The sequence below is a fragment of the Lytechinus pictus genome, chromosome 3, assembly GCF_037042905.1.
Source record: "Lytechinus pictus isolate F3 Inbred chromosome 3, Lp3.0, whole genome shotgun sequence".
Taxonomy (NCBI): domain Eukaryota; kingdom Metazoa; phylum Echinodermata; class Echinoidea; order Temnopleuroida; family Toxopneustidae; genus Lytechinus; species Lytechinus pictus.
The window spans coordinates 45,114,653-45,127,341 of NC_087247.1; the positions used below are offsets into that span (position 1 = coordinate 45,114,653).

The 12,689-nt window shown below is 39.4% G+C and overlaps 2 protein-coding genes across 2 annotated transcripts in view; both read right to left on the reverse strand.

The window, feature by feature from the left end:
* LOC129255571 (calcium/calmodulin-dependent protein kinase type 1-like) overlaps window positions 1-8,022 on the reverse strand; it is a 46,542-nt gene extending 38,520 nt beyond the window's left edge. The window contains exon 1 of the mRNA XM_064095988.1: window positions 7,619-8,022. Coding sequence (XP_063952058.1) covers window positions 7,619-8,022 — 404 coding nt within the window. The remainder of the gene's footprint in view (window positions 1-7,618) is intronic.
* Window positions 8,023-11,596: 3,574 nt separating this feature from the next.
* Window positions 11,597-12,689, reverse strand: part of LOC135153752 (calcium/calmodulin-dependent protein kinase type 1-like) — a 61,954-nt gene continuing 60,861 nt past the window's right edge. Inside the window, exon 3 of the mRNA XM_064097885.1 lies at window positions 11,597-12,078. Coding sequence (XP_063953955.1) covers window positions 12,000-12,078 — 79 coding nt within the window. The 3' untranslated portion in view covers window positions 11,597-11,999. The remainder of the gene's footprint in view (window positions 12,079-12,689) is intronic.

Consider the following 12,689-nt stretch of genomic DNA (forward strand, 5'->3'; position numbering starts at 1 on the left):
AAATTGCAGGAGCTGCGCTTACTATAAACAAATTTGCGGTGTGGTTCACCGTTATATATATATTTCTTTAATTGCCCCCCGGTTCCAGAAAATTGCCCCCGGTTCCTGTAAAAAGCCGTGAGCCAGGGGCAATTTTTTTTGAAAAATTTCCCCTGGTCTGCAGCAGCTTATTTCAAGGCTTGACCAGTCCTCTGATTGTGAATCACCCAATATGATCCATAATCATTTAGTTCAACCTGTATTATACTTAAAAAGGACCAAAGGTGTGTGTTCCATTCTAGTTTTAACCCTTGATGTACCTCTTCTTTCTCATGAATTATCTATCCCTCCTGCGCATAGCTTGCAAGACAACCTTAAGTGAATGACCTCAGAACACAAGGGGTAATCAACGAACAAGATAGTCTATCCATCTTTTAGGTCATACATCATCATATCCCCCCCCCCCCCGGTAATATAAAAGGTTGCGATGAATTGCAAATATGAAAACCGCTGTGATTGGTTCCAGCTCGATGTTTTGAACAAAGTGCACATACACTGATGATCTTGATTGATCACTGGCATCTAGCGATTGATTACAAACCTTAAGGTTACAGAGCCCTGTTCATGAATAACTACCAATCTATTCCCTTGCTGTCAGTAAGTGTATCAATCCCTCCCTTATCCTCGATCACCCTCCATAGGCATGGCAAAGTGCTATCATGGATCTATTATAGCCAAGACTGCCAAAATCTTTTCATCTACATTGGCGGCCATAAAGACCCAATTTACAAGGTGGTTAGAACATCCTAATGTGGGCTTTCATAATGCAAAAAAAATATCCAAAAAGGACATCTCGCAGTAAACCATCCTTGCCAATTTATGCAAAATTCTCACAGCAAAGGCAAATGTTGTGAGCACAGTCTGTTTAAAAATGACTAATTCACATGCTAGGAATAGTGATTTACATGCAAAAATCATGAAAAAATTTGCAAGAGTAACTAAAACATGCACGCTCCTTGAAGACAACATGGATTCCTATCCAAGAAACATGATGTCCTTAAGGATGTACACAGGTATTAAGGCCTTGCTGCGATTGCTCATTGCTCTGTTGCCGCTGAAAAAAGTAGTAATGTGGCATCTTGGAATATGCGAATCTTGTTTTTACCTCAATACAATTATAAAGTATTAAAGTCCATGGCCCTTTGAATCCAAGGCCTGAACCATGGTTTACACAGATTTCAATAGCATTTCATTGTAAATAAGTGCAATTATGAATGCTTGTTTTGTAACAGGTTGCCTAATTTATGCTTGTCACTATAGGTGCTTTCAGACCGACTCCAAATACCATGTAGTTTCTGATCGGGAAATTAACTCTGATCTACCAAAATACCAAGTGTGAAAGCAAATTACTTGTAATATTCCCTGCAAAAAATACCTGCTAAACACTTGAAACTTGTCAAGATTATAAGAACTTTCACAGGGACTTTTCAAAGTTGCATTCATTCTCACATGTGAAAGCAAATCACACAAAGTTTCCCATTCCAACAGATACCTGTATAGATTGCTAGCTACATGTAGTCTGCAGGCACAGACCCTGATTGAAACTTTGATCAACAAGTGTGTCTCCAAGCAAAGACTAGCACATAGCGAGAGGGCCTTCAGTACAAAAGGCATGAGTAGACTGCACACTCAGACCCTTAACTCGATTGAAGGGTTTGCACAGCAGACTAGTTGCTAGCTTGCTGAGCTGGCGAATCAGACCCACACTACGAATGCTCATAACTTAAAGGACAAGTCCACCCCAACAAAGAGTTGAGTTGAATAAAAAGAGAAAAATCCAACAAGCATTACACAGAAAATTTCATCAAAATCGGATGTAAAATAAGAAAGTTATGACATTTTAAAGTTTCGCGTAATTTCACAAAACAGTTATAGTCACATCCTTGTCGGTATGCAAATGAAGAGAGTGATGACATCACTCACTCACTATTTCTTTTGTATTTTATTATATGAAATGTGAAATATTCCAATTTTTCACATGTTGTCCTGTGTAACAACGATTAATTCCTCCCTGAACATTTGGGACAATACATGTATTTCTCTCAACTCCATCAATGCAATGCCATGCTGTCATCAACACGTCCAATTACTCCCACCATCACCACTCTTTTCTCACTCCTACACATCCTTCCCTCATCCAACGCCAGAGGGGGCCTCCATATTGGTGGATATTGCACAAAGATGACTATCTATATTCTACAATTGACTGGAAGCAGGCCAGTAAGAAGACCCTGGAATTGTGGTATATCAATTTGGACAAAACTACATGAGGACAAAATCATATTCATGAAAGGGTGTCAGAATGTGCTTCCACACAACTCGCTCACCAAAAATACAATGACGTTTTTTTCTGCATTAATATCCACTTGAATCAGATCCTTTTGGTGTATAGTAAGTTTCTCAAATTCATAACTGTGTGCAGTACAATAGTCATAGTAGGAAATAATCTTGTAATTTTCTTGCAAATTGCCAAAAAATACCTTGGACAATACATTGGAAAAAAAATATGTGAATGTTTTGTACATGCAGCTGTGAAAATACTAAGTGGGGATATTGAAGGACAAGTCCACCCAAACAAAAAGTTGCTTTGAATTAAAAAGAGAAAAATCCAACAAGCATAACACTGAAAATTTCATCAAAATCAAGCGTAAAATATGAAAGTTATGACATTTTAAAGTTTTGCTTAATTTCACAAAACAGTTATAAACATCACGATCGGTATGCAAATGAGGGGACTGATGATGTCAACCACTCACTATTTCATTTGTATTTTATTATTTAAAATATAAAATATTCTAATTTGCTCTTCATTGTCCTGTGAAACAAGGTTTTTTCCTCACTGAACATGTGGAATTACCATTGTTTTAAAATTTTATGGTTCAGTCAAGTTGGCCCTTATTGTCAAAACTGTAAAAAACGAAATAACGTAGAGTATAATTCAAACGATAAAAAAAAAAAAAAAAATAGTGAGGGACATCATCGACTCTTTCATTTGCATATCACTGAGTTGTCCACATTACTGTTTTGAGAAAAATAAGCGAAACTTTGAAATGTCATAAGTTTCTGATTTTACACCCAAATTTGATGAAATTTTCAGCATTGTGTTTATCTGATTTTCCTTTATTAATTCAAATGAACATTTTCTGGGATGGACTTGACCTTTAAAAGTAACATATATCTGGGACGATCGCGGTTAATTTCCCAATCAGAAAGCACAAAATATTTTCGGTGTTCAAGTGGGTCTGAAAGCACCTTCTGTTTTGTACAAAGCACTGACTTCCATATTCTTTTTCACAAAAAGATAATCTATCACAGATCTTTAGAGAACAAGCTATCCACAAATATAGGTATATAAACCACTGATGTCAGAATTTTGTACGAAGAGAGGATAAACAATGTAATTATCACACAAAATAAGGAAACCTGAGAGTGGGCGAAAAAGAGTAGGTGACCGAAATTATCTTCTTGTCATCTTTTCATCATATTACTGGTGGGTTATAGAATTGATGTGGAGAAGAAATCAGATCTACAATCAAATCAAATTATGGAGTGGGTGACATGAAGAAAACCCTTATAAAGCGAAGGTGGAATAAATTACTAAACTTGATGTAATTACTAAAATGAATTTTGTAAAAAAAAATATATATTTCTTTCAAAAATGCAAAATTGATAATACTGATTTGCCCTAATTTTCCATTTGTATATTGTCTTACAGTATAAATCAATTTGGTAAACACATATTCAACAACATATGACTAATTTGACTTTAATCTAAAAAGTAATTACATTTTTAAGATCACACATTTTGGTGTTCATCACTACATACTACAACATTTAACAAAATTACTTTGGATTGGAAAGGGGAGAATTAAAAAAAATGAATTTACTAGTAATTTGACTTCAATACCATGCTGCTGTATTGCCCAAATCCCTAGGAGAACCAGATGATCAATAGTCACAATGCATCTTACATTCTGGAAATTTGTATTTCCATTACGAATATGATTATAGTGCTTGGCTATAGTGACTCCAGTGTGACATCTGCCAATTGTCTCCCAAATGCTAACTCCACAAGATATGAATTGGACACAAACCCAAAATGATGAAGAAAAAGACTTAAAGATCCCTCAAAGTAAACATACAATCCCAATCATATCTCCACCCTTGAATAATGTCTTTGGAGAGGGGCACTTACAGAGGTTACCTCCAGATTCATGGTCCTGCATCAGTGACCGATGACTTCATATCATACAAAGTCTTAAAGTGACTATTTTTGAGAAAGCAATAGATAGAAAACAAAAAGTCATAGCAATGACCCCGATAATGCAAAAATAATATTGATAATGTGGGACCACCAGGGCTATGACATTCATATACATGCGTCATGTGGCCCTGGAATGGAATAAATGACACTGAGATAATATGATACCAGTATCATGTCCAGGGACATAGCAATTTCTAATGTAACAGAGTGTATTCCAGTAATCAACCTTTAAACTAGTAGTAAAAATAGAAATGCAGATCACGACGTGCTCATGTTTGACGCTTGGCTGGATGACAACAAGTGTCCACGAGCATCCTCGCACAACCTGTTTATCCAGTCATTATACATGCCTCTAAAATTAGTTGGTTTTTTTAGATTCTTATGAACAAGCATCATCTGGGAATCAATGGTGCTTGTGTTATTACATGTATCAGTATGCTATTATGCAAACACACAGATTTGCCTAACAAGCCTTTTGATGAAAGAATTTAAAGATTGATATGTAAAGTCACAGCAAAGAACCACTTAGTCTTTTGACAACTACAAATTGAATAAAGGCAATCACCAAGTGTTTTCTTGCCTTAAATTCCATTTTCAGACATTGGCAATGCTATCTTCAATCCATAGAAAGTTAAAACAGGTACTTAACTACTTCAAATGCAAAATTTCATTGCCTTTTGAACTGGATCAGATCCAGATTTTTGTCAAACTTGACCTAATACTTCAAAAGATGTACCAATGCTGGAAACTTGGTGATGCTGCAAGTCAGGGAAAGTTACATTTTCTCTCCTCATGTTCATGTAGGCCTACTCTTAAATGTACATTTCATTTTATTCTCGGGATTTTCTTCAGATGATTGATATGTTACACTGCACTTCTATTATCTATGAGAGATTGTCTCTTGTGATACACTCGACAGGTGTGCTCTACCTAATCAAGAAGTATCGTGCTGATTTCTTCAGAAATTTGTCATATTCTTTACATGCCCAATTCCTTTACATGATACAATACACAAGACATCACATTGCCACAAATGAAAAATCTTCTGATTTCTTTTTATAATACTTAGAATCTTTTTGTCTATAGCGCCCACAAAAAGAGACCTATTCTAGAACAATAGAATGCTCATTGCTTATTTATATTCAACTGAAAGACATAATCTATTGTCAAATTCCCTTTCAAAGAACACAAATATATATATTTTTCAAACAGTTGTGCACATTATTGTATACCACTTGGCAATACTAACAGAAGGTCAATTTAAAGTTCAGGGAAAACAATGAATAATCTTACACACAAAAATGGATCTTGGACCTTGACATGAGTTATCTTTTAGGCGTTCAACATCAACATCACATACTTCCACTATAGCATTTGAAATTACTTAAGTCCGATGTAACTGTAATTTACAGTTTGTGCACAAAATTAATAATACTACAAAGTCAAATAAAAATAACCTTGCTCACATAAGTTTTTGACTTTTAAATTTCTATGAAATTCACTAAAATGATGTGATCAAAATGTCTTTCTTTTTAATTTATCTATGTTATCACTTGTGTTTCGGAAAATATCTTTCAATAAGAAGAACAATAGTCCAACAATTACAAAAATACAAATTTCAATCAATATTGATCATGCGAGAATGCATCACAACAAAAAGTTTGTCTATAAATAAAAAATGGATGCACGAGTGATCCACAATATGCATCTAAATTAGGGGCCCCTACAAATTCACAGGAGTAAATTCTGCTTCAGTAGATAACCTACAATTGCACGTCTACAAGCTCTTCCACATCAATGCACATACGATCGTGACTTCCTAACTCTCATCTCCAATTAAACACTAGAAATCCTTGATTTTCAGACCTAATGAATGTCCACAATTGTGACTTCTTAAATGAAGGTTTGGATTTGAATGCAATTTTACACTTCAATTCAGGGATACAGGTTCCAATAGACAATCTTGATCCTTGGCTAAAATAAAAAAAAAACACTTGTTTCTTTTTAAGATGATGTCTACATGTATTTGGCTTTTCATGATTTCAATTGTTCACTGTTTAAGTGCATGTTCATGCTTTTAATTGTTCACAATATTGCTGTGAGCCATTGTTAAAAGGAGGAGGATGGTAGTCACGCATATAGGGTATACAGGGATGTGCTGCTGGGAAGGGTAACTTTTTCAAAAAAATATCCGTAGAAATGGGTCCCCCTTTCATTAAAAAAGATCCTTAGACATGAGTCCTATTTTTTTCAAAATATCTTTAGACATGGGTCTCTAATTTCATTCCTCTCTTTTCTCCCTCATTATTTTGTCTGAGATTTCTGGATATGTTCCAAATACTCCAGCCTACATTAAAAATGTGTGTATGTAATATACTCGTAATAACCAAGGGGGCGGCGCAGGTGATTACACCTCATGAATATAGGATATATAGTGTAATTTGACAATTTTGTCATCTCGACTAGAATGGTGCAATCAGTAAAAAATTGCATTAAGAGAGATTGCAGGAAAGGGATTGAGTCTTGCCACGAACACATATTCATTTTTTTATCATTAAAATTGCATTACAGTACAGCTGAAAATGTGTAATAATCAAAGCTAAAAAACCCTAGACATAGGTCCACTCTTCACAAAAAATCCTTAGACAAATGGATGTGCGTACGGGTTCTGAGGTTTCAGCCACACAACCCCTTCTGATTGTAATCTGAGCATCCCCCCCCCCCATGTCTGCCTGACCTAGTATCATTATACATATGAAAAGTTATATGAATCTAGATCTAGACATGTATATATGATAACATCAAATAAATATTGTGCACATGACTGAAAGCCTTTATCAAGGTTCAAGTTATGAAAATACTTACTTGATTTTCCGATTTACGAGATAACTGATACATCTACTTGATTTATGCTAGTTCAGCCCTTGAACAAGCCATACCCGAATAGTACTCCCAAAGATTTTTGCGCGATAGCGCCATCTCCCGTTGGTGCTTACTACCCATAGAACATTGCGCGATGTGCGACCATCTTCCTCGTACTGCAATCCTATACGTTGAAACATGTTGCTACGCAAGGCGGAGGGTTGGTGGGCGGGGATCAAGTAGATGTATCAGTTATCTCGTAAATCAGAAAATCAAGTAAGTATTTTCATAATTTACTTCAATTACTGCATACATCTACTTGATTTATGCTAGATCAACACGGAATCACCCGTGGGGAGGCATGTTTTCAAAGGGTAAGCACAGGAAAAAATTAAAATAATTTAGGGAGATGAAAATACAGCCGTCGCTGCTTTTAGCGCTGAAGAGGCAAACCTTTCCTCGCTGGACGGGATGTCCTTCAAATAAAAAGCTGTAAAAGAATTCGCAGAGCGCCAAAAGGCGGCTCTCAAGATGTCTTCGACTGGGATCCCTTGGAAGAGGGCCCACGAAGTACTAATACTTCTCGTATCATGGGCCTTTGGCCTGGCTGTATCTGCAAGCAACGCGTCCGCGCCCGCTGAGCTGATAGCTTCAACGATCCATCTAGAGATTGTATCGCGAGACGCTGCAGAAAACGGCTTGCGAGAAATTACAAACAACTGATCTGATTTCCTGATCGACCTTGTACGGTTGATATACCACTTTAACGCTCTCACGGGACACCACAATTTATCCTCAAGAACAGAGGAAAAATTTGACAATGGTGCAAGGAAGACTTCGACTGAACCAGAAGACATCGTCTGATTCTTGGCAATAAAAGAGGAGGTCGGAATTAACCTAACACCCCGCCTTTCCCAACGAATATGTCCCAGAGAAATACATAGAGCGTGAATAGAACTCCGCTTCTGCCCCGAGGCAATAGCTATTAAAAACGCCGTCTTAATAGCTAAATTATGGAGAGAAGCCTCCGCTAGAGACTCAAATGGTGGCTTCGCAAGGGCCCTAAGTACCGCAGACAAGCTCCACGATGGAGCTAATGATTTGACTGGCAGACGCTTCAAAAAGAAGGATTTCAGTAAACTCGAAATGACTGACGAGTTGGATACCGAAGAACCATCCGAGAAACCGCAATGCGTCGCCGTAATCGCGGACCGATAACCCCTGATAGTTGCAATCGCTTTGCCTTTATCAAAAAGGCCAACGAGAAACTCTGCAACCGACGCAACCGATGCAGTGCGAGGGTTGAGTGAGCGTTGATTGCACCACTCCGAAAAACCACCAAGTCTGGAGTTGTATAAACCCAGCGTAGAGCTTCGCCTGCTTTCCGAAACAAACTTAGCTGCCCGAACGGAAAGGCCTAGGGCCCGAGCATCCTCCCCGAGAGCGGCCATGCAGTCAAGTGAAGTGACTCCGGCCTTGGATGCATGATCCCCAAGAGGGGTTGAGAAACTAAGTTCCGCGTCATTGGAAGAGTGAGAGGATCGCCCCTCACTAGTGCAAGTAGTTGAGGGAACCACGACCTCCTCGGCCACCTAGGCGCTATCAGTAGAAGGCCGCAAGGCCTTCTATCTCCTCCTTGAGGAGAGAGGCCGCTTCTCCCCCGAAGAGGAACTTTCCTGACTGGGGTATTCCTGGAAGGAAATTTGAAATGTCCTTCTGCGGGATGCCAAGCTTCGTGAGCACTCTCTCCCGCCGAGTGTTGGATGCCAAGGCTGCGGAATACGACAGCTGCATCCATAGCTCACCCACTAAAGACAGCAACGCCTCGTCCAAGACGACGGCGTCGCTGACTGACACCCCCAATTCCAATGCCTGAGCTCGGAGGGCCATTAAGGCCCCGAGATAGGCCGTGAGGCGTAATGACAAGCGCGCTTGCAGCTCGTAACCTGTGTCTTCCTTCTCTAGCGCACGAAACTGCCCGGTAGAGAAGCAGCCCCCTAGCCTCGCCCCGATGCGGTCGAGTTCGGGGGAGAAGGACTTGGGCGTAAAAAACGTCTCCGTGTCCTCCGCGGCAAATTTGAATTTCTTGCCGAAGGTTTTATGTCTCTTATTCTTAGCCGTTGGGGCGCTGGCTAAGGCGGCGGCATTATCAAATGCTGCCTTAAAGTCCTTGGTTAGTTTTATGCCACCCGAGCTCTGAGCTGTCAGGGCAAAAAACAAGGACTCATCTGCCTCCTTATCATGCTCACTAGGAGGATAGATATGAGGCAGGTATTTCTCCAGTAGCGCCTGAGCGCTCACCGAAGGGTCGGCGGAGGATTGGGGATCATCCTCGTACTGATCGTCTCCATAAGACTCTTCGCACGACGAGTCATGCTCCACGGCCTGCTCCGGGAGGTTGTCCCATTGACAAGTCTCCTCTCCCGGTGGAGCTCCGAGAGCCGCAGGTGCCACGCTGCCTCTCGGCCGGCTCTCGGAAAGACGGGGGGACTCTTCAACAGCGTGTGTCGGCTGGATCACGCGTGTCGGATTCAGAGCGCGTGTCGCATCGAACACGCGTTCCTGAGGTACCAGGCTAGCCGGTACTCGAGCCGGTGATTCGGGTGAATCACTGGAGGACCCCCGGTGTGCTTGGCGGCTACTGTCAGCTTGCCTCGCTAGGTGCTCGGGGACACCAGCGGAGGAGACTGACGGTGAGCATGGGGGGTAACCACACTGCTCGAAAGCAGATTGGAGCAACGTGAATAGTTGAGCCATCTTGCCACCGGCACAAGCGTCAGAAAGAGGATTGCCCGGGGCACCGGGGCTTACCGCCTTCTCTTTCGACCGCTTCTTCTTCTTTTTTGCGGGCTCCGCCGGCGTGGCCGGAGCAGAAGAAGGTACAAGAGGCGCGGGTGATCTTTTACGACTTGCCGACCCTGGCGGGACGGCGACCAACGAGGATGCCTCACCCGAATCTGACGGGGTCAGATTGTGTTGCCTCTCACGGTCAGGGGCTGGCAGCCCTTTGCCGAAACTCCCAGTTAAGGAAGATTCTGACGGCATCAAGCCTGACCTGTGCCGGGCGGAGAGCACCGCACTCTCCTCCCGGACTTTTGGTGACCCGGTAGCCGGTGGATCGATCAGCCCTAGGGGTAATGATGAGGTCATAGCTGCATCAGAACCCTGGTTTGGTTTAGGACTGGCGGCCTTGGCTACCACCTTTTTTTTCTGCCGAAATCAAGGCGCTTGGTATAGGATCGATCCCAGCGGCAGCGCAAGGTCCCCCGGGGCTGGAGCCGCCCCACTCATCAGGCAATTCCCCTGAAAAAAAACAGAAAACAAGTTTTTTCTTGGGGGGGGGGACAGAGAAGAAATTTCCTGTAACCGCCACCAATCTAGGAACGAAATAACACGCTACTCAATGGGTGAGCTATGTAAAAAAAAAAAAAAATTATGTTTGTCTATTGGCCAAAACAGAAATTTGTTTGTTTGTTTGTTTTTTGGCGTAAGCTAGAAAAAGCTGTAAAAACAATTCCTGTAAAGGAAAGGAAAACAGTGAAAAACAAACTGGAAAGACCGGTCCGGCCTAAACGTCCTCCTATAAGAAAAAAAGCCGACAGACTTGTCAGAATTTTTTTTTTTTTAAATAGCGCAAAAGAATTTACGCTGAGACAAGGAGGAACAAATTGTAAGAAACTTGTAACTCCCACTCCTGAAAAAGAGGAACCGAAAAAAGGAGAGACCTAAGAAGACAAACAATCTAGGTGTCTACCTGCAAATAAGACAAAGTCAAGAAGTTTCTAAGAATTTTTTATATAATTTTTTTAATTAATCAACGATCAATTAAAAACAATCAGAACAAAGAGGCGATTAAACGATTTTAATCAACCAGAAAACAATCAACAAGTGATTGAAGAAGCAAGAATTCAACTGGAGTGAATAAAAGCTAAAGGAAAATAATTGAAGGCCCCACCTGTGAAGATCGGATAAACAGTGCAACAAAAACACACCAAAGCCGCGCTGGGTAACAGATTATAACAATCTCACATACAATATAGTAAAAAGATTGCAAAAGGGAGATATATGAGTGAGGAGAATGAACAAAATACAAAAATTTTGAGCGATTTTCAAGAGCACTTAGCTGATACGTCCTACTCATAGGCTTGCGAAAAGCAAAGAGGAAGATGGTCGCACATCGCGCGATGTTCTATGGGTAGTAAGCACCAACGGGAGATGGCGCTATCGCGCAAAAATCTTTGGGAGTACTATTCGGGTATGGCTTGTTCAAGGGCTGAACTAGCATAAATCAAGTAGATGTATGCAGTTATTGAAGTAAATTATAATTATGAATCCTCATAAAAAACAATTAGTGGCATATGGGATTTGCTATTAGAATATTAAGAAAGGGTTTCTTCATCATAATTTCTATTTATAAACTTTTTTTTTCTTGATACAAAATTTTTCGTACATAGAAGTTTTAACATAAATTTGGAGGTCTATTTTCATGAAATAAAATATCAATTTTTTTTGTAATATTCAAATATTTAACACACAAAATGCATTTTCATTTCATATCTTTCACATCATAACTTTATTAGGAAATGCACATTCAAACAATCTTGTAATGAATCGTTCATTTGAATGGTGCATTCTGGGATTTACAGGAACAATATACAGTCTTTAAATGTTTTATTTATAAAAAATACTTTGCACAGCATAAGTACTTCCTCACCCATTGCAATTCTCAATTTCATCATCGCCAAGAAAAGCGCCCCAACGATTGATGACACAACAATATAAGTAAATTGATAAAAAATAGCTGTAGTTTAAAGAGTAGGATATAAAAGAATACTTACAATTCAATAACTAAATATACATGCATCTTGTCTTCAAATATGTCCAATAGTGCCACTATGTTTGGATGATCTATTCTGTAAAAGACAATAAAAAAAATAAGAAAATTTAGTAGGAAATTGGGATAACATTAACAGTAATACTAAAAATAAATGAACTGCAACTGTTGTCTCAGTGTACATGTAGCAATGAAAAGCCCATTAAAGACCATAATATTATTGGCTACCTTCTATATGTCTTTATTCTTAAAATAAGCGAACAGAGAAACAAAGTAAATTGGTAGATAAATTAACTCTTCAAATTTCATACCCATATCAGACATGGAAGAAATCAGATTGTTGATATGTAATTGATTTATATAAAATATCTGCCTTGCAAATAAAGATACATAGGCAAGATCATCTGATATTTCCTTCATGATTTCAGGTAGGTCTTTACAGTCTAATCCAAAAATCCAAGCAATTTCAATCTAGTACTTTTCACGAGAATACAAAATGACGAAACATTTAAAAAAATGTATATTATCAACAAGGATGATAACAATGACAATGAAATAATTAATTTCTTTGATAACTTCTTATGTTTCTGCTTTAACACACTGTGGACTGAGCGAGTACACCCAGTGAAAGCTCGCTTCCACATATCATGCTGTAAAGTTAGTCAAGATGGAAGGAAGAGAGAGAGAGAG